General features: G+C 42.1%; 1 protein-coding gene across 1 annotated transcript in view; it reads left to right on the top strand.

Moving 5' to 3' along the window:
* luzp2 (leucine zipper protein 2) overlaps window positions 1-23,443 on the top strand; it is a 388,961-nt gene that overhangs the window by 189,675 nt on the left and 175,843 nt on the right. The window contains exons 4-5 of the mRNA XM_072592734.1: window positions 11,289-11,370; window positions 11,530-11,592. Coding sequence (XP_072448835.1) covers window positions 11,289-11,370; window positions 11,530-11,592 — 145 coding nt within the window. The remainder of the gene's footprint in view (window positions 1-11,288; window positions 11,371-11,529; window positions 11,593-23,443) is intronic.

Here is a 23,443-nt window from a genome sequence, read left to right as displayed (position 1 = left end):
TCCCCATTTGCCCTTGAGAAGGCGGTGGTTTCTATTCGTTGTGCTCACTGGAAGAATGAGAAGGGATCTCATTGAAATGCACAAAGCTGTGACAGGGCTGGACAGAGTGGTGCAGGGATGATGATGAGGTTTCAAAACAAGGGGTCATGGTCTTAGAATACATGTGTAGGCCATTTTGCACTGAGATAAGGAGACATTTCTTCACTCAGTCTGGTGAACCTGTGGAATTCTGTACAATCAAAGGCTGTGGAAGCCAAGTCTCTCGATATACTTTCAGAAATAAATAGATTTCCAAGGCTAAAAGTATCGAGGGGTATGGAGAGAGAATGAGAGCATGACATTGATTTGGATGATTATCATGAATGGCAGAGCAAACTCAATGGACTGAAAGATCTACGCCTGTTCCAATTTTCTGTGTCAGTGAATTGTCATAATTTCCACAAATATATTAGCAGCTTAGTTACCCTTTATTTCTGAGATATAATTTGTTTTTTTTATCGTGAAGAGGGATACAACATATTTGTTTTGTTTTTTTTTCATGGGAAATGAGAAGGTGGTAAGTTCTTTCGATTCTCTTTTTTTAATATGTTTGTAAAAGCTCTGATAGTCTGTTTTTATATTCCTGGTTAGTTTTTTTTAATATTCTATTTTTTTTCCATTTTATCAACTTTCTGATCGCGTTTGCTGATACCTACAATTCTCCCTATCCTCAGGGCTATGGGCCAATTGTTCATTTTTCATTTTATGATAAGTGTCTTTTAATCTAATACTATTCATAACTTCCCTAGTAAGCCACAGATGAAGTTTCTTACGGAGGTTTGACTTTTTAATAAAAACATATTTTCAGTGAAAATTTGAAATAATTTCTTTAACTTCTTCCCATTATCTATTCACTGCTAAACCTTTCAATCCAGTTGCCTGATCAACTGTAAATAACTTTCCTCCTGTTTGAGATTAAGATTCTAGATATAAACTCCAAATATTTCACTCTTAAAACTAATCAGGAGTTTGTAGTGATTGTAACAAGGTTGGTCACTGGGGTGTCATTGAATAAGAGTTCCCTGATGGGACCAGATTAACAATCCCAATCAGGGAGCCCTGGCTGATTAAAACAAAAGGATGAATATCAGAGATACTGACTCTGGTGCCTGACTCTGAGGCAGTATTATAGTCAAGGACTGTTCGTGTATAAATAAAGGATGACTTGTTGCCTGGGTACTAGCCTTTGTAGAGTTATTTCAGTGAGAACAAGAGTAAAGCATCATGCTGAATAAACCTGTTCACAACATTAATCTTTGAGTTGGAATAAACATTTTCCTGCACTATGCCTTTGTTTGTGAAGTTTGACTTGGTTGACCTTGCTGTTGAGGATAATGCCCAGTACGTGGAAAATGTGCATTACCTTTTCCAGGCAAACAACATGGTGGCAGAGGAAAAATGAATAATTTTCTTGTGGAATTGTTGTTTTTACTGTCATTAGGAGCATGACTCTCCCTGAGGCACCACATAATAAGAACTTTTCAAGGATTGACTGACAGAGTAAGGAACATTGCAACTCCAAACATTCTCTTCCTTTCACTTGGCAATTCGGGAGCCAGGGGAATATTAAATTAGATTCTCTACAGTGTGGAAACAGGCCCTTCAGCCCAAGAAGTCCACACCAACCCTCCGAAGAGATACCCACCCAAACACATTTTCCTCTGACGAAAGCACCTAACACTATGGGCAACTTAGAATGGCCAAATCACCTGACCTGCACATCTTTGGACTGTGGGAGGAAACCCACACAGACCCAGGGAGAATGTGCAAACTCCACACATTCAGTCACTCAAGGCTGGGATTGAACCTGGGTCCCTAGTGCTGTGAGGCAGCAGTGCTAACCACTGAGCCACCTCTCTGTTTGTTTATGCATTGAGGTTTTTGGACCAGGTCAAGGACAACTGGCAGTAGTCTATGAATTTGGTTTAGTCTTTAATAAGATGCTTATAGAATGTCTGGTATGTGAGTGCAATGATTTGACTATTCAAAAATGCCTGCTAGCTGAAGCTCCGCTGGACTTAGTCAGTTGTACCACCTGTTTAATCATTACAGAATGCAGCAAGTGGGGCAGATGAGTTGCAGGGTGTTCCAACGGAAGTGGTCATGCTCTCCAGTCTGACTGAGCTTGGAGAACACCACTTAAGACAATTGCATAGCTTCACTCAGGACATATCGTGGTCAGAGAAACTCTAGTCAGCCCATAGCAAAACCCCAAAACCAAGCCAAGTCTTGACTAAGCAATTAGAAATTTTCTTCAGGATCCTAGCTGGCAAGCCGTTGAAGTTGTTGCTGGTGTTGGAAATGGTCTCATAGACAAACCCAGCTTTCAATGAAGTAACTGAACAACTACCACCCTCTGAGGTGTTGGCACACCATGATCTCAAGAAAGATCTGGTCAGGACGTGCATTGTCACACCACTCAGCACAGGGTGGTATTAGCTCATAGGTGACCAAATGAAGAGGAACACACAATAGCTTATGTGTCCAGGACTTTGGCTAACACAAAGCGTAAGTACGCCCAGTTGGAGAAAGAAGAATTGGTGATCATATTTGAAGTTGGGGGAATTCCACTTCTATCTTTATGGGTGAAAATTCGTGAAAATCAAAGATCACAAACCTCTACTTGGCATGCTGAAAGAGGACAAGTCAGTACCACCAATAGCACACAATCAGCAGTGTGTTCTAATATTTCTAGTTATAATTGTAAGCGAGACCAACGACCAAGAGGCCAAGTAGCAAATGCAGGTGCATTGAACTGCCTCCCATTGGCAGACCCGCCACTGGTGGTATCCCCATTGGAAGAGTTTGTAATGATATTCAATTTTGTGGACACTGTCCCAGTTGCAGGTAATGATATCAGATTTTGGACATACCGGTTCAATCATTTCCAAACTGCAACCCCTGATATTGATGGGGGAAACCAAAGGGATGTCACAACTACAATTGAAACCATTTTGGACCTGGAGAGACCAGCTTACAATAGAGGACGGCATATTATGGGGAGAACATAGAACATAGAACATAGAACAATACAGCACAGAACAGGCCCTTCGGCCCACGATGTTGTGCCGAACTTCTAACCTAGATTAAGCACCCATCCATGTACCTATCCAAATGCCGCTTAAAGGTCGCCAATGATTCTGACTCTACCACTCCCACGGGCAGCGCATTCCATGCCCCCACCACTCTCTGGGTAAAGAACCCACCCCTGACATCTCCCCTATACCTTCCACCCTTCACCTTAAATTTATGTCTCCTTGTAACACTCTGTTGTACCCGGGGAAAAAGTTTCTGACTGTCTACTCTATCTATTCCTCTGATCATCTTATAAACCTCTATCAAGTCACCCCTCATCCTTCGCCGTTCCAACGAGAAAAGGCCGAGAACTCTCAACCTATCCTCGTACGGCCTACTCTCCATTCCAGGCAACATCCTGGTAAATCTTCTCTGCACCCTCTCCAAAGCTTCCACATCTTTCCTAAAGTGAGGCGACCAGAACTGCACACAGTACTCCAACTGTGGCCTAACCAAAGTCCTGTACAGCTGCAACATCACTTCACGACTCTTGAATTCAATCCCTCTGCTAATGAATGATAATACTCCATAGGCCTTCTTACAAACTCTATCCACCTGAGTGGCAACCTTCAAAGATCTATGTACAAAATCCCCAAGATCCCTCTGTTCCTCCACCTGACTAAGAGCCCTACCATTAACCCTGTATTCCGCATTCTTATTTGTTCTTCCAAAATGGACAACCTCACACTTGGCAGGGTTGAACTCCATCTGCCACTCCTCAGCCCAGCTCTGCATCATATCTAAGTCCCTCTGCAGCCGACAACAGCCCTCCTCACTGTCCACAACTCCACCTATCTTCGTATCATCTGCAAATTTACTGACCCACCCTTCGACTCCCTCATCTAAGTCATTAATAAAAATTACAAACAGCAGAGGACCCAGAACTGAACCCTGCAGAACTCCACTTGTAACTGGGCTCCAGGCTGAATATTTACCATCTACCACCACTCTCTGCCTTCGACCGGTTAGCCAGTTTTCTATCCAATTGGCCAAATTTCCCTCTATCCCATGCCTCCTGACTTTCCGCATAAGCCTACCATGGGGAACCTTATCAAATGCCTGACTAAAATCCATGTACACTACATCCACTGCTCTACCCTCATCCACATGCTTGGTCACCTCCTCGAAGAATTCAATAAGACTTGTAAGGCAAGACCTACCCTTCACAAATCCGTGCTGGCTGTCCCTAATCAAGCAGTGTCTTTCCAGATACTCGTAAATCCTATCCCTCAGTACCCTTTCCATTACTTTGCCTACCACAGAAGTAAGACTAACTGGCCTGTAATTCCCGGGGTTATCCCTATTCCCTTTTTTGAACAAGGGCACAACATTCGCTACTCTCCAGTCCCCCGGTACCACCCCCGTTGCCAGTGAAGACGAGAAGATCATTGCCAACGGTACTGCAATTTCCTCTCTTGCTTCCCACATAATCCTAGGATAATCCTAGGAGAAGGGTGATTGTCCCGAGCAAAGGTTACCATCAAATATTGGTTCAACTTCACAATAATTCATCGACAAAAGATTTGTTTTCAGAAAATTAATGTCTGCAAAGAAATCCATTTTTTTTCTTTTCCTGGTGTCTACTGGGGTTATTTGGAGGGTTAAGAACTTATACTTTTTTTAACCCGATGTGTCTGTTAAGCAATTAGAGTAATCACATTGAAGTAGATCCTTCTGCCCAACTCATCTATGTTGACCAAGTTACCCAAACTAAACTAGTCCTGCCAGCCTGCTTTTGACCCATATCCCTCTGAACCTTTCCTAGTCATGTATCTGCCCAAATGTCTTTTAAATGTTGTAACTGTATCTGCATCTACGACTGCCTCTTAACCAATGATTTAAAGACTTTAAATTGTGGGAATGGCAGTTGATCCTGGTGCTGCATATAGAAACAATGGGAATGGAAGGAGCTGAGCTGTTATTGACATGGAGTTGGTGTTACTTTGTTGAGTTGAGAGTCTGTGGGACTCTATTCCTGAAATAAATGGTCGAAGCAGCCACCTTGGATATTTGTAAGGCAGAGATAGAGAGAATTTTGCAAAATCAGGGTGAAAGATCAGCAGGGTTAGGAAGGAATGTGGATTTGAGGTTGCAATCAGATCAGCACAATGATCTCTGTGTTAAGCACTATTGCAACTCGTCAGATACTGAAACAGATCATACCCAAAAGAAACATGACCTTAACAATGTCCAGGCAAATAACGTGTACCACACAAATGCCAGGTGATCACCACTTTCAGCAAGACAGACTCTATCCATTGACACCTTGATATTCAATAAGATCACAATAACTTGAATTGCTCTATCAACTGGAGTTACTGTTGACCAGAAACTGAACTGGACAAGTAATATAAATGCTGTGGTAATGATATCAAGTCAGAGGGTCAGAACCTTGCGCTGAGGGACTCCCTAAAGTGTGATGGAATCCTCTCCACTTGCCTGGATGGGTGCAGCCCGAACAACACTCAAGAAGCTTAATATCATCCAGGACAAAGCAGCCCGCTTGTTGATACCACACCCATAAACATCCACTCCTTCCAGCATCGACACTCTGTGGCTGCAGTGTGTAACACGATAACTATGAGAAACATTGCAGAAATTCACCAAGGTTTCTTAGACAACATCTTCAAAACTATGATCAATGCTATCTCGAAGGACAAGGGCAGCAGATACAAGGGAACAAAGCAACCTGCAAGTTCCCCTCCAAGGCATTCACCGTCCTGACTTGGAACTATATCACTGTTCCTTCACTGTCACAGCAATAGTGAAGGAATTCCTTCCCTCATGGCATTGTGCTTCTACCTGCACCAAATGGATTGCAAGGGGTCAAGAAGGCAGCTCACCACCCCTTTCTCAAGGGTAAACTAGAGGCAGTCAATTAATGCTAGATTAGTCAATGACCTGCACATCCCAAATGTGGAATAAAGAACTCATGAACTTATTGAATGGTGGAGCAGGTGTCAGGGGCTGTATGGCCTACTTCTGACCCTTGCTTGCATGGTTAATCCTGACAGGAGCCTCATTAGAGAAGGGTTTGAAAGAGTTGGGGTTGGGGTGGACAGCACTGCAACTTCTGACAGGGTTGTCTCAGTCAGGGTGGTAGTGCCCAGTTGGCAAACCTGAAGAGGACCTGAGATGTGCAGCAGCAATTGTTTGGGCTTGCCTGGGGCAAATGGATGATGGGGAAGTGGCAGAAGAATGCAGAGGGGAGGAAAATGGGCATTTACCAACGTTAAACTCCGTTATGGAGGGTGTAGATTAGCTCAGTTGTCTGGACAGCTGGTTTGTGATGCTCAATGACACCAACCATTTGGGTTCCGTTCCCACATCAGCTGAGGTCAACATGAAGGTCACACTTTCTCAACCTTGCCCCTTGCCTGAGGTGTAGTAACCCTCATGAATTGAATAATTTATGGTCACTTGTATTTAATAAGTAAGTAGTGAAAAGTGTAATATGTCGCCTTCAGCAACATTTTGAATTACAGAAGGCATTAAGATATTACTAAAGACGGAATTCTCTTTCCTCCCTCCTTGTGCTTCACTGGATATTGGCTACAGTGGGGTCTCCACAATGGTCTTCAGGCTCTCACTGTAATGGGCTCTGGACCAACAAAGGCCCCACATCGCTCACATAGAATCCCTACATTTTGGAAGCAGACCATTCAGCCTATCTAGTCCATACCAACCTACATCTGTAACCCTTCATTTTCCATGGCCATCCTGCCTAGCCAGCACACCATTGAACACTATGGTAAATTTAGCATGGCCAGTTCACCTAACCTGCACATCTTTGGTCTGTGGGAGGAAACTAGAAAACCTGGAGGAAATCCACACAGACACTGGGAGAATGTGCAAACTCCACATAGACAGTCGCACGATGCTGGAATCGGACCTGGGTCCCTGGTGCTGTGAGGCAGTACAGTGAGGCGGTTCTACCACCCCATCACCACTTCCATCACCCTCCAGTGTCGCACACTGGCCCCACAACCCCATCGCCACTCCCATTGCTGCGAGGAGGACAGATTTCAGGCTGAGCGCATCACCACAGCTGAAGTCTGACATCCCTCATGAAAGGGCAACCCTCAGGTCCTCTGGGACTATGGCAACTTAACTGTTTATTCTGTGGATGGTGACCAACATGGGGAGTAGATGTCCTGGGGTTACCATTTTGCCCAGGGCCACATATGTGCATGCTGTAATGTGTTGAACAGCAGGAAATCTTACAACTATCACAATGCCCAGTGCCTTCTCTTGTATCTGGATGTCCACAGGGAGAATGAGTGTTTGCTGCAGTGAACAAGTCAGTTACCTGCTTTATACTCTGCATGGATTGCTGTTTGTCAGCTGTGATTGATGTCCCTTGTAGAAGCTTGTAAGGTGCCAGACACTCAAATGTTCAGAACTGTAGTGTCTTTTCAAACAACTGCCCGTGCACTATTTAATCTGGAGGTTGGTTATTGGTGAATTGCCTGACACCATCCCTCTAAAAAGCAGCTCTTCAGGATATATTTTGTTTTTCCCGAATATGAAGTTAGGAGGTTGAGAGAATTTACACCCTGACCCCCCTCTGATTCTAGATCAGAATGGAGCTAGAAAAGCACAGCAGCATCCGAGGAGCAGGAAAACCGATGTTTTGGGCAAAAGCCCTTCATCAGGAACAGAGGCAGGGTGTCTGCAGAGTGGAGAGATAAATGAGAGGAAGGTGGGGGTGGGGAGAAAGTAGCATAGAGTACAATAGATGAATGGGGGTGGGGATGGAGGTGATAGGTCAGAGAGGAGGGTGGGGGAAGGTAGCAAAGAGTAGAGTCTGTTTCAGGACATGGTTAAAGAGCTTCAGGGCAGAGATGATGACCTGGGGGTTGCAGTGAGAGAGAGACTCTGAGATTCTTGAAGAGAGAGGAGGAAAACTACTTCAAGGCAGGCATCCTTGCAAGAGAATTTGCAGTAGGGTTAAAATCAACTTGGTAAAAACAAGCTCTGATTCTAGCCTTGCGTGTGACACTCTGACCTGTCCTGTGTATCTCAGAGCAGTGCTACGGGACGTTTAGCTCCAAGTACTACCATTATTTTTCTTTTACTGGTTTTTTTCTCTGGTTTGGGATTTATCCAAAATCATCGTATTCATTTTCTCCCACCTTTCGGCAAATCAGACTTCCAGTTGGTGCAGAAACGCAAGGAAAGTTGCAGAAGTGTGTGGCCCAAACTCCTTGCCAGAGTGATCTCTCCCAGACATAAAATATAGAAGAGCCTGATCAAGTCATTTCCAGCAGCGAAGGAAGACTTCTTGCACAATTGCATGGTTAAAGCTTTTGAAGAGCTGTATTTGGATTGGTGCCTGTCTTTTGATAACATATCACGTACAGGACTTTTGATAGGCCTGACTCGAGTAGTACAAAGGCATATTGATTTCTTCATGATATCACTCTACTCAAAAAATGATTTTGAACCCCTGCCTGTTTGGTATCAAGTGGCCCAAACCCCAGTGCAATCTTCACTGTTTCTGTGAATGTTCAGGTTCTGAGGTTATTCCCTGATCTATTCTCTGCTCCATTATAAAAACTGGGAGGGAAGTTGAATCGAGTTGGAAAGTTTAATGATTTTATTGGCTTTTCCTGCTCTCATTTCTTTGTTCTTAAATCCTACTTGCAGCAAGTTCAAGCTTTGTCACTTATTGTGTTTGGCATCAAAGTCATTTATGAAGTAAACTTTTTCGAGATTTACGATTTAGATTTCGGTTTTATTGTCTCGCGTGCTCAAGTACGGTGTACAGGAGCACAGTGAGAACTGGACAATGTTGCCAAGCATGGTGCCATCTTCGGTACAAAATAGCTAGGTACAAAATTTTTGTTACATAGAAAAATAAAGAAATACAGTCTGTGCTGATTTAACTCGGTAGTTCCATTGCAATCCTTGATAGTGAGAAAATTGTGTAATTGCAGCACCATTTAAACTAATGGGACCAGCATCCCGTTATAGACAATATGGGTAAGGAAAGTTCACGTTCTACAAATAATGATCTAAATTCTTCAATTGCGTTACAGCCAATTTGCGTTGAAGAAACGTGTGTTTTGTGGTAGAACCCACTGTAAATTAAAAAGTTCAGCACAGTCCTCTTAGCATTAAAATAGAAAACTAAAGTTCAAATGTCAAACATTACAGTCCTTTCTTGAGCCATGGGCCTAAAGATGTCCCAAGCTGAGCTTCCCCAAGAGGGCTCGCTCTCCTCCAAAACATTGGGCTCAGACCCGCCTGGGCACACCACGCTTCACTGTCGCTCACAAGACTTTGGCCTGATCCCTGCATTGTTGCTGACTGCTGATCATTACTTTGCCAATGCCGAAACTCTTGGAAAATAAGTTCATTATTTCCTTCAAATGTTTTGCATTGAAGCATAAAAATTGCTTAGTTTAGCATCAGTGCACTAAATTCAATATAAGTTGTTAACATGTTCTTGATAGCAAATAGTATTTGGCCAAAACTTGTCAAATATTGAACTGTCTGAATCTTGTATTTATCTCCATCTATATCTGCTGTTACTGTTGCAACTGACCAAACCAGCTTCACAATATTCAAATGGACCAAATGAAAAGTTATACTATTTTACTACTGCAATATTTGTACAATAAATTGACAGAACATGAAGTTGCTATATCCATTCAGTCCAAAACTACTGAATGTCAAATTTGCACATAGAATATCCCAAAGAAAGATTTATTTTCTTGATCTGTGCCAAGGTGCACTAGATCACTTGGATAAAATGAAAATGGGAAAATTGGATCTTTTGCTGCCATGGTAAGAACCTTTCAGATAGAGTCCGTACAGTCGGTTATTCAGCCCATTGAGTCCACACCGACCCTCTGAAGAGCATTCGACCCAGACCCACCCAATCCCTATAACCCTGCATTTAGCATGGCCAATCCACCTAACCTGCACATCTTTGGACTGTGGGAGCACCTGGAGGAAACCCACACAGACACTGGGAGACTGTCTAGGTGGAGTTTGCACAGCCGCCCAAGGCTGGAATCAAATCTGGGTCCCTGCTGCTGTGAAACAGCAGTGCTAACCATTGACCCACCGTGTCACCACCCCATGTTTCAATATTTAATATATTCAAACAGCCTATTATAATTCAGCAGGTATCAAGCAAAATCTTGAATTATCTCCTACATTAAAACAATTACATTGTCTTCTAAAATGCTGTCTGTTTTTGTTTACCGTTTGTATACATTTACAGCAAAGAATGAAAGCTTTCAGTGTCTCATTCACAGTGTCTCTGTGAATCTGTTTATTATTGATGCTCACTGTAATTGATTGATTAGCTGGGACTGGATGAGGGAGTGATGGCAGAGAAATGAATGAACTGTAGAAGTTACCAGAGCTGTAAGCATGGAACTGAAATTTTAAAGCGTTCTGGTTAAAACCCATTTCAAGTGCAGAAATGATGACTTGTTCTTATTTTCACAACATCTCCAACTTATCTTTACATTCTGCATTCAGTCCATGTCCTTCAGTCTCTCAATGTTGAGTTGCTTGTGTAAAATCCTCTCTTTACTTATCAGTGGCATCATACTACTGCATTGGATAGCAGATTGCATAACCTGTGCTGAGCAATCATTTCCTCCTATTGCAAATGCAGTGTCCCAAAACCTTCAAGAAAAGCTGAGAACATTCAGCAAGAGTGCAAAACATACTGAATAATGAGAGAGTGACATAGGGAAGACAATGGCCTAGTGCTATTATTACTAAGGCATACATGTTCAAATCCAACCAAGGCAGTTGGTGGAATTTGAATTCAATAAAAATCTGGAATTAAGAGTTTAATGATGTTCATGAATCCATTGTTGATTGTTGGGAAAAAAAAATCCCATTGGGCTCACTAATGTCCTTTAAGGAAGGAAATTGCCAACCTTACCTGGTCTGGCCTACATGTGACTCTAGACACAGAGCAATGTAGTTGACTCTTAACTGCCCTTTGGGTAATTCTGGATGGATAATAAATGCTGCCTAGATAGTGGTGTCCTCATCCCATGAAAGAATTTTTAAAAAACCTGTTGCCAATTTTTTTGAAACTATAGCTTGAAGTTAAAAAAAACTGCTCCGTACCCAAAAAGTGACTCCTAAGATTTTTCAGTGCCAACAGTATTTAAAAACATCACTTCTTTCTTTTTAATTAGCGATGAAATGAAATCCCTTCAGGAAACACTTCAAAAGCAGATCACTGAGGCTGCAGTGAAAGCAGAAAAGCAGCAGGCTGGGGTAAGCTGTCTTAGACCGAACACTTCCTGTTTGTTTTCTGGTTCTTGCACTAAAAAATATGTGACAATGCTGCATACTGTATGAAAGAAATTTGTTCTGTGCAGTGTTGTAGTTTCTGGTGCTCTGTGACTTAATATTACAGACCTGCTGCCGTTACAGATTAACTTCTTAAAGGCTGAAGTGGAAAGGAAGAGCAAACTGATTAGAGACTTACAGCAAGAGGTAAGCATCTGTTTATCCATGTGTGGCTTCCTGGGGTACAAGCTTAAGGAGAAGGAAAACAACTTGCCAGAATGATCTTTGCAATGTCATGAATGAATACTGAATTTCCATCCCACTGGTTAGCAATACAGTAATTCCATTGCTCTGTGTGGCCTTGGCTTAACTGTTAAAAATGTGCAACCTACTGAACAACATTAACCCATAAATACATTTTTGATACTCTGCTCAATTAAAAAAAAATACGAGTCACTATTATCGTAAAAGGGTCACTTTAATTTTTGGTTTGATGAAGATCTATATTCCAATTAATTTGTCAATATAACTGACAGGTTGATGGGTGTCAATATTACCTTTTTTAATGGATTCTGATTTGTTTATAGACAAAACATACAGGGAAATATTTAGTTCTGGAAGAATTTAATTTCACGCTTCATGTTTCTCTCATTTGTTTCACATTAGTATGAAGTTTGGGCTTGAGTAATTTTCATGCTTGGAGACGCCAATGCTCAATTTCAGGCCCTACAGCTTATACAGTAAAATAACAAGAAGAAATCTTGCTCTATTTGTTTGGATAAGAAGTTAAGAATATTATTCTATATGTGATAGCAGCCAGCAATATGGCAAATGATTGTTTACTGCTTGGATTCTGCTTTGTCCCAAACTGAGCACGAAGGTTCTGATATGCTTTAGGCTTAACAGGTTCATGTTGCTGTACTAGCTGTTGGCAGTGTTATTGCTTGTTTCAGTAGTAAAATGTCAGAAGCAATCAAAGTTTAAGCATGTCAAATTATAACCTTCATTCAATGCACATTGCAAAGTGCCATTATTGTCAATGTAATTCAAGTATTGTGGTTGAGCCATGCTCTTATTTGGCCAGAGTCCAAAGATGGAAACTGTTTATTTGGCAAGTTTCAGCCGGCAACGTTCTTAGCCGGTAGCCAAGCCTGCTGTCACTGGACTGAATGGAGCTGGGTAAGCAGGAGGAGAGTCAGGCTGCGAGAAAATTGCAGAAAAATCGCTCCAGTCAGAATGCAGATCTTAGGTGGAGTGCAAAGAAAGGGACTTGCATTAATCTAGAACTTTTCCCACCTTGAAATGTTTTCGACCCAATGAAATACTTTTTTGATATTTCGTCACCATGTCATTTAGGAAACATGGCAGCTAATTTATGCACAGCAAGCTCCCACAAACTGCCATGCAATAATGACACGGCAAGCTTTCTTTGGATTTTGACGTCCAACCAATATGATCCAAGACACTAGGAATAAAGTCCCATGTTGTTCTTCAAAGTAGTGTCATGGGATCTTTTACATCCAACCAACAGGTAAACCAGGTCCCTATTCAATCTGACATGGTAACTCACTGGTTAGCACTGCTGCCCCACAACGCCAGGGACCCAGGTCTGATTCCAGCATTGGGTGCCTGACTGTGTGGAGTTTATCCATTCTCCCCGTGTCTTGCTCTGATTTCCTCCCACAGAGATGTGGAGGTTCGATGGATTGGCCATGCTATGCTTCTAAGGTTGTGTTTCCTGAAACACAGCAATTCCTCTGCACTGGATTGAACACATGGCCTCAGTTTTGCACAGAGCTAAGTCGGACTTGAACCCAGACCCTTGTAACTCAGGCATAACTGAATTAAAATGTTCTGAAAGTTGAAGTGGGATCAGGCTAATGTTTAATATTACTAAAGTGTGGGGCACTGCTTCTGGTGCTCCCTTGCTATGTTATACTGGTATCCCTCAAAGCACTGTGGTTTAAAAGCTTAATTTGGTCCTTTTGCTGGTTTTGGTATTGCTGAAATAGTGGAAACACTTAGGGATGACTTTAAAAGACTCCTAGAAATAGAGCACGCCAGGCACTCCAAGGTTTCAGCAGCGCATAAATGTCTAAACTACTTCTTCATTTCTATTCCGTTATTTTCCTGTAATTGATATGAAACGTGCTTGAAAAGTCAAGTAGTAACAGTGCACAGTTCTCTGGAGTAAATTTATTTACATAATTATTCACAGCAACAGGTTCTGTTGCAATTGATCTCAAGAGAAACCTGTGGAAGAATAAAAACATTTGAATAAGCATAGACTAGTACAGCACAGGAACAAGCCCTTCAGCCCACCATGGCTGTGCTGATCATGTTGCCATTCTAAACCAATCCCATCTGCCTACACATGGTCTACATCCCCATATTCCTTGCCTGTCTGTGTGTCTGTCTAACTGCCTCTTAAACTTTGCTACCACAGTTGCTTTGACCACCTACCCAGCAATGTGTTCCAGGCATCTACCACCCTCTGTGTAAAAATAAAAGAAAACTTGCCTTGCCATCTACTTTAACTTTTCCCCCTCTCACATTGAACCTATGCCTCCAAGTATTTGACCTTTCCACTCTGAGAAAAATACTTCATTCTATCCATGCCTCTAATAATTGTATATATTTCTAGCAGGTCGCCCACTCCATCAGCCTCTGATGCTCTAATGAAAATAACCTATGATTGTTCAACTTCTCCTTAGCGCTAAAAAAGACTCCAGTCCCGGCACCATCCTGGTAAACCTCTTTGCACTATCTTCAAAGTCTCCATAAGCTGCTTAGAGTGTGGTGATCAGTACTGTACACAGTACTCTAAATGTGGCCTCACTAAAGTTTTATATGCTTGACATGACTTGACAACTTTTATACTCAGTGCCCTTAGAGGACAAGCATACTGTATGCCACCTTTAAAACTATACCCCACTTGTGTTGCAACTTTCAGGGAGCTATGCTCTTGCATCCCAACGTCCCTCAGTATGTGAATGCTCCTAAAGGTCCTGTCCTTGACTGTCTACATCCTTTGCATTTGGCTTCCCAAAATGCATCATTTCACACTTGTCCAGATTAAACTTCACCTGCCATTTCTCCACCCAGTTTTTCAACAGATCTATACTCTGCTGTATCCTTTGACAACCTTCCTTACTATCCACTACTCCACTATTTTTCAAATGGCCTGTAAATGTACTAATTGGACAATCCATATTTTCACCCAAATCATTTATATAAATTACAACTGTGATCTGAATGTGTGAGTACTAGCAAAAACACAGCTTTTGGAGAACCCTTTGCTAAATGTAATAACTCCTATTCACACAGCTACTTTAGGATAATAAAACATCTCAAAGTGCTTCAGGAGTTCTTTCAAAATGGATTTTGATATTGAGCTACAAAACTTGATGTTGGAGCAAAAGGCGATATTTTGACAAATGTCTTCAGGGAGGGGAGAGAGAATTAGAATTAGCTTTGTTGTCACATGTACTCATGACTCGAGTGAAAAGTCTTACAAGCCATCGCTTTGTTAGGTACCTAGGTACATATTCTTAAGTACCAATTCTTAAGAGGAACAGAAATTCCAAGTCCAGCAAAAACAAAAATAAGAAAAGGAAGAGTTCAGAATGACAGTCCTTCCAACCCAGACCGCACTGGGTTTCACCTTGAGGCTATGTCCACACTGAGGCCGGGAGTCTGCATTGCCTTTCACCCTGGACGTTGCCAATGCTGCCTGAGGGTGGGAGATAAAAAGGGAAAAAAGCAAAAGGATTGGATTGAGCAGACGAGCTCCAGCTCAGGAATTCTACTCTGCCACCATCCTGGGAGGAATGGCTATATAGCTGTTCAGTTAGGCTTCCTCTTGCTGCTGCTTGGATTTAGCATGCAGTTAATAGAGAGGCAAAAATATACAGCAAGGAGATTTCAGAGTTGCTTAATAATATAGCCGCCAAAGATGTAGGAGGCTGTAATCAGAAGTACAAAGGTGACCAGTTCGAGTGATTTTTCTGAGGCAGTAACATGTGCTTTTAATACCTCAGAGGGTAAGGGTCAGAGGGTAAGGGTCAGAAGCACATCTCTGATGAAATAGGGCACTGCCTGGACCAATCTGGATTAAACTTCAGCAGCAGTGAGGAAAAGGGCAAAAGTCAATTACAAGGAAACCAAGATCATGGTGGGGATTGAAAACAATGGTTTTGACCTTCCCAATATTTAATTAATTTAATTTCAGCTGATCTTACATTCAAGTAAAAGCAAAGTGCTGCAGGTGCTGGAAATCTGGAACAATGACAGAGAATGTTGGAGAAACTCAGCAGGTCTGGAGTATATGTGCAAACAGAAATGGAGTTAATGTTTTGACTCCAATCTGACATTTCTTCAGAACATTAGACTAGATTCCCCTACAGTGTGGAAATAGGCCCTCCGGCCCAATAAGACCACATCAACCCTCAGAAGAGTAACCCACCCAGACTCATTTCCCTCTGACCAGTGGACCTAACACTGTGGGAGGAAACCGGAGCACCCAGAGGAGACCCACGCAGACGCAGTGAGAATGTGCAAACTCCACACAGACAGTCGCCCGAGGTTGGAATTGAACCTGGGTCCCTGGCGCTGTGAGTCACCTTGCCACCCCTGAAGAGTCTGAATCTGAAGAAGAGTCAGAAAGAACTCAAAATGTAGACTCTAGATTTCTCTCCACAGATGTTGCCAGACCTTGCTGAGCTCCTGAAGCATTCCCTGTGCATAGATCTTATATTCAGTTTCTGTAGACGAGACATGAGGTAAATGGTGGAGGTGATGATCAAAGTTTGTGAGAAGATTTGTAGCTCGGGTGCTCGTTGTTGTGGTTCTGTTTGCCGAGCTGGGAATTTGTGTTGCAAACATTTCATCCCCTGTCTGGGTGACATCCTCAGTGCTTGGGACCCACCCGTGAAGAGCTTCGGTGTTGTTTCCTCCGGTATTTATAGTGGCTTGTCTCTGCCGCTTCCGGTTGTCAGTTCCAGCTGTCCACTACAGTGGCCGGTATATTGGGTCCAGGTCGATGTGTTTATTAATAGAATCTGTGGATGAGTGCTATGCCTCTAGGAATTCCCTGGCTGTTCTCTGTTTGGCTTCGTTGTCATTATTTCTAGACCATTAACCTTGAAGCTGATGTAATGTTTTGGGGACCCAAGTTTAAATCCTTCCATGGCAGATAGTGGAATTTCAAATCATTAAAAGTCTGGAATTGAGAGCCTCATTATGACAATGAAATCATTGTCAATTTTCAGGAAAATCCCATCTGAGTTACTTGCCTTCTTTAGGGAAGGGGATTTGACATCCTTACTGGCCTTAGTGTGACTCCAGATCCAATGGTAGTATCATCAAAGTCAACCAATATTAACTGTTAACTGTTAACGATTAACTGTTAACTGCTCTCTGAGCAATTAGGAATGGACAATAAATGCTGGCCTAGTCAGTGATGCCCGTACCCCATGTATGCATATAAAAAAAACTCAGTAGATACTGAAATGGCAGAATCTTAGGAAGAGTAGGCAAAACTAAAAGGATGAGGATAGTTCAAAAGTAGAATATTAGTGGGGAAGAAAGGACCAGCCCCTGCTACTACCATAGTTGCTGAGTGAAATTCAAGCAGGTTATGTTCACAAGTAAAGCTGTTGTCTGTACACCAACAAGTCAGCACTGGAGGCAGAAGCTGACCATGTATCTGCAGTGGATCCAACCCAATGCTGCCAAAAGCCAGTCTGTTTCTGAGCACAGGTTTTCTGGCTGCAGGTTGAGCCTGTTGTGAAGTAGAGGACATAACCTCCCCAGTTAGAATACTCAGGAGGATGAGTAATTTTCCCTTAGACCAGAATCTATCAGATACAAATTGGCTGTTCATTGTACACGCTGTTTGTACATTCCTCAATTAAGAATTGGGTAAGGTGTACAGCAGAGTGTTGACCTGTGACTGTCAGCTGAACTCGCTGCAAGAAGTGAAAATTACTCCCTTTTACTACGGTGAGAATACATTGGTAAGGATGGCTTTACTGATGTCCACTGAATTGACCATGGACTTCCATAACCACACCTCTGACCTTTCCCGGGCTGCGAGAGAGCACTCTTTGATGTTCATGTAACCAAGTGATTTTTTTTGATAAACAGTCAGTTCTTCTATAGCACGATAGTTGCGTTCTTGTTGTTGAAAGATCCCACTTTAGAAACAGTGGTATCAATATAATTGCATTACAGCCAACACCTGTTTTATAAGTTTGCACTTTAGAAGCAGCGTTCCCAATTTATAAATTGCACAATGGTGAATTTGCATTGACGAAACGCGCATTAAAGCAAATGGCCTGCAGGTAAAAATTCTGATTTGTCCATATTGAGTGTCCCCTCACTTCCATAAGAATGTGATAAGGTAATATTGAAAGTAAAAACAACAAAGCAAAATTGATGCACCCAACTGATTATATAAAGGCTCTGTAGTAATATTGTATATTGATTAGTCTCACTTCAGACCAATTACTGAGTCATTAGCATATTCATCAGCAATCGGTTTCTGATTTAGTAAGAAACTACATGCAGCTCGGCATGACTAAGTCTTACAGTGCTAAAATCATGATCTTCCTCCCCCTCCATCTCTGTGTCATCTGTTCACATGCAGCATTGTAGTGGGATGCAAGCTCTGCACAGTTTCAGACTACACCTTTATAAATCCTAATACTGGAACCTACACCAAATAAGGACAAAATTATTTGATGTGAGTTTTCCTTTGAAATCTGATGATTACAGTTTTCGATGCTTGGAGTTTGGCAAAGATGATTCACTTAAATGAATTAATAACCTGGATTGCCAAGTTAAAATGAAGTTCTCTGTGATTATGATCATTTAAGGTCAGACACGTTCAGCCAAATCCTTTTCTAAGGTAGTTAAAAGCCTTGGGAAGAAGTTTGAAAGATGAAAGGAGATTACTTCGTGCCAAAACAGAGGCTCAGTTGTTTTAGATCTTTAACAATAGAAAGTATACAGTTGCTTGGTCAGACAGAATGTTAATATTGTTGAAAAGTTATATGAGATGTTAAAGATTTTCAGGACAAATGCCAAATTTCAAATACCCACAACAATGTATACCACAGGAGAGGAAGGTGCTATTGAATGATAAGATCGCCTGAGGTTCTGCCATTGAGAAAGTAATGTTATGCTCCCCAAGGTCCAAGGTTGAACACATACACAACCATACAAGATAGGAGCAGCAGGCCATTCAGCCTCTTGACCCTGCTCCATCTTTCACTAAGATAATGCCTGATCCCTTTTGTGTTTCAAATTCACATTGTCATCGACTGCTGATTTCCCCACCAATCAAGAATCTATCCACCTTTGTCTTACCGATATTCACTGTCCCCTCCCTCCTTAAATCTGCTACTTCCTCCATCTTCTCAGGTGGAAGCTTGCAAAATTTCACAGCCCACTGAGAGAGGAGTTCTCTACATTTAGATTTGGAAACATCAAATTTTGATTGGGCAACATCAAGTTTTAAAAATGTTTCCTAGTTCTGGACCGATCCACAAGCGAAAGCATTCATCCTTCAACAACCTTATTTGCCAAACCTCAAGATCTTGGATATCCTTCCTCAAATGAGGAAACTAAAACTCTACATGCTATTCAAGATGTGCTCTCAAAATGGATCTGTCTAACTGAAAGTGAGGACTGCAGATGCTGGAGATCAGAACTGAAAATGTGTTGCTGGAAAAGCGCAGCAGGTCAGGCAGCATCCAGGGAGCAGGAGAATCGACATGTTCGATGTCTCGCCGCGTGTTGAACTCATTAATCCGAGAGCGTAGGGGAACAAAGGTGAGGCCTCTGCCGAGGACTGATCTTTCATCCTCGGAGAGGGGTAGTTCTGGAGGGATGGTGAAAACACGGCAGGGCTGGGAACTAGGACCTGGTGTGGGGCTGGAGCTGGGAATGGGGGCGGGGTTTGGCGTGAGGGGGTTCGATGTCTTGCTGTGGGGCTCATGCCCAAAACGCCGATTCTCCTGCTCCCCGGATGCTGCCTGACCTGCTGCGCTTTTCCAGCAACACATTTTCAGTTCTGTCTAACTGAAGCATGACATCCTTCCTTTTGTATTCAGTAATTTTGATAATTAAGGGAAGAATCCCATTAACCACCTTAATTACATGCTGTACCTCTTTGTTAACTCATACACCAAAATGCCTACAATCCCTAAACCCTTGGAACTCTGATGTCATTCTCCAGTTAAATAACCTGGTTTGTTATTCTTCCTGCTAAAATGAACAATGTCACATTTTCCCATATTGTTTTCCATCTGCCAAACCTGTTACTCAGCTGTATCCATCTGAAAACTCCCTATGTCTTCCTCACAGTGTACTTTACTACCTGTCTTGTCAGTGGTTTAGTTACTGTGCCTTCCCTTCTCTTGTCTAAGTCATTGATGTAAATTATGAAAAGAGTAGGTCTGAGTACACACCCCTGCAGAGCTCACTTGTCATATTCTGACAATCAGACACAGACCTATTGTGTATACCATCTGTTTTCTGCCAGTCAGTCAATTTATATCCATACTAATATGTCACTGCCTATGTCACGTGCTTTTATCTTCTGAAATGACCTTTTTGTGTTGCACCTTATCAAATGGTTCTGGAAATCCAAGTCTAAGCCTACAACTCCCCATTAAGCACAGGGAGTGTTATTCCTTCAAATAACTGCCATAAATTGGTTAAACATGATTTCCCTTTGACAAGACCATGCTGACTCTTCCAAATTAGCATGTGATTTACCAATTTGCCCTACTGTAACCTCCTTCATGATTAATTCATGATCTTTCCCATGACAGACGCTAAACTACCAGGCCTAGAGTTTCTTGTTTCCCGCCTCCCTTATCCTTGAATAAAGGGGTGGTATTTGTCACTTTCCATTCTGATGGAACCTTTTCAGAATCTAACAGATTTTGAAAAGCTAACAGCAATGCTTTTACTACCTTTTATTAAAGATATCAGGATCCAGGAGCTTGTAAGTCTGAGGGCTCAATCGAGTTGCTGTGCACTGTTTCACGGGTGATGTAATTTCACTAAGTTCCCTGCCACCTCTTAATTTACAGCTGATACTGGATAAATTTTTGTACCTTCCGAAGTGAAGACAGAAGAAAAATATTTGTTAATTCCTTCCATGATCTCCTCCTTATCTGCCATTAACTCCTCATTCACTCTGTCCAGAGGAACAATGCACACTTTACTTACTCATTTCCATTTTAAATACCTCTAGAATCTCTTGAAATCCATTCTTTAAACATTTCTACCTAGCTTCTTATAATATTCTTTCTCCTGAATATTAAAATTAATCTCTGCCATTCTTTATCTTCTGTTCAATCATCTGAACTGCTGTTCATCTTCGTGGAATGATATGCTTTTTCCTTAACATTGATGCTTTCCCTAACTTCTTTCGTTAACTCATTGGTCTTCTCTTCAGTTTTTTTTTGGAGTATTCTTGGTGTTTTGATATATTCTCTTAAATACCTGCCTTTGCCTGTTTATTGGTCTATCCTCCAAGCTAGTATTCTAGCTTACTGGCCAACATATTTGCCCTTATTTAAGTTTAAAATGCTTGACCCTATTCCTCCCTTTTCAATTAAATGTAAGATTGCGGAATGAAATATAGGTTCCTCCAAAAATCAACTAAAATGTCTCCAGAGTTGACTGAGAGCACATCTTGTTCATTCAACTTTGTATTTCAGAGCTGGGTGCTTTCCCAGGGAGGTCTTGCCTTCTGTAGATTTACAAGAAATGGGTGCACCACAGGAAGCATCCTATCCAGATACATCAAAGCTTGGGAGGGCAACTGCTCTGCCACAAGTAATTACAGAAAGTTGTGAACGCAGCCCGTTCCATCATGCAAACCAGCCTTCCAGCCATTGACTCTGTCTATACTTCCCATTGTCTCAGAAAAGCAGCCTAAATAATCAAAGACACCTCCCAACCCGGTTATACTCTCTTTCACCAGACCATTGGGCAGATGAATACGAATGCTTGAAGACATGAACCAACAGATTCAAGAACAGCTTCTTCCCCACTGTTGTTTGACTTGGGAGTGGACCTTACATCTATTAGACCTGACCTTTCTCAGCGCCTTCTCTGTAGCTGTAATACCACATTCTGCATTCTGTTCTCTTACCCTGATATAGGTCTGTAAGGTATGATTTGTATGGATAGCACGCAAAACAGTATTTTTCACTGTATCTTGAGAGGTATGACAATAATAAATCAAATCAAATCAAAGTCTTTTGCAGCCTAATTTAACAAATGGATATTGGTCTGTTAAACATGGAATTCAATTGTATTGTGATTGCTGCTACCTAGGGATGCCTTTACTTTGAGATAAATAGTTACCCCTGTAACATTACACAATACCAAGTCTAATATAACCTGCTAGGTAAAAACAATGACTGCAGATGCTGAAAATCAAATACTGGATTAGTGGTGCTGGAAGAGCACAGCAGTTCAGGCAGCATCCAACGAGCAGCGAAATCAACGTTTCGGGCAAAAGCCCTTCATCAGGAAGGGCTTTTGCCCGAAACGTTGATTTCGCTGCTCGTTGGATGCTGCCTGAACTGCTGTGCTTTTCCAGCACCACTAATCCAGTATCTAATATAACCTGCTGTCTGGTTGACTCCAGAAAGTTTCGTAAAGCAGCACAATCTGTATGAATTACTCATCCTGTCTGCCATCGGGCCTCTGATTTTCCAGTGCATGTGTAGATTAAAACATCTTGGTTATCACTGTCCCTTTATCATAAGCACCTTATATTTCTGTATACTTCGTTCTATACTTGGTTAAAGTTTGGGAACCTTAAGACCACTCCCAATAGTAACTTCTTTCTCCTACTATCTCCATCTCAGCCAAATCTTCATCCTGAATCTCCATTGAATCAGTTTTATTTACTTAAGTTGTGAGTGTTCAGACAGAGAGTCTTTAGTTTTGTTTATTGTTATGTAATGTTAGTTTGCTCTCTGGTTTATTCCCTGTGTCCCTTCCTGCTGTTTCCTCCCCTCCATTTTCACATCATGGTTTTCTTTCCTGCCTTGATTTGATTTGCTACATCTCAGGAGGTAGGGAGATGAGCAGATACTGGAGAGTGAGAGTTGATTAGATTAGATTACTTGCAGTGTGGAAACTGGCTCTTCGGCCCAACAAGTCCACACCGACCGGCCGAAGTGCAACCCACACGGACCCATTCCCCTACATTTACCCCTGCCCCTAACAAAACGGGCAATTTAGCATGGCCAATTGACCTAACCTGCACATTTTTGGACTGTGAAAGGAAACCGGAGCACCCGGAGGAAACCCACACAGATATGGAGAGAATGTGCAAACAGTCAGTCGCCTGAGGCGGGTCTCTGGTGCTGAGGCAGCGGTGCTAACCACTGTGCCACAGTGACACTGGAAAATACGCAGCAGCTCAGGCAACATCCAAGGAGGAAGAGTCAATATTTTGGGCAGGACTGTGACATCTCACCAAATTTGATCCTTCACCCCCATTGTTTAGTTTCCGGTCCTCTCTCTTTGTACAATTTCTTGGAGTACTGGTCCTCGGTCCAGACTGTGCCAATAGTACAACCCCTCCCCCACCTTCCCCCCAGTACTGATGGAAGCACTCCACAAATTGGAACTCACTTCTCCAACACTGGATTTTATGTCATGCCTTCATTTCTTTAATCTTTAGTTCCCTCTGTCATATAGTATCTGGCTCAGGTAATAATTGAAAGCTTGTTTCTCTTAAGGTTCTACTGTTCAATTTGGCATCTAGCTCCTCATACTGTATAATAGTAACAACGTCTCACTGTAATTACATAGAGTCCTCATGAGTACTGAGTAGTTTCCTTACTTCAAGAAAGGTATACTTGCTTTGGACAGAAAGCAAAAAGGTTCATTCGACTGTTTCCTAGATTTGGTGTTGGGGAAGGGCTGGGTGCAGCTCTTCTCAGAGGAGAGATTACTTAGCCCAGACCTATATATCCTAGAGAAGATATAATTCAGAGGTGATCCCAATAAAGCATAC

Source organism: Chiloscyllium punctatum, chromosome 22 (assembly GCF_047496795.1).
Source record: "Chiloscyllium punctatum isolate Juve2018m chromosome 22, sChiPun1.3, whole genome shotgun sequence".
In the NCBI taxonomy this organism is placed as follows: Eukaryota; Metazoa; Chordata; class Chondrichthyes; order Orectolobiformes; family Hemiscylliidae; genus Chiloscyllium; species Chiloscyllium punctatum.
Note: the sequence above shows the minus strand (reverse complement) of the source record. Positions and strands in the feature narration are given on the sequence as shown.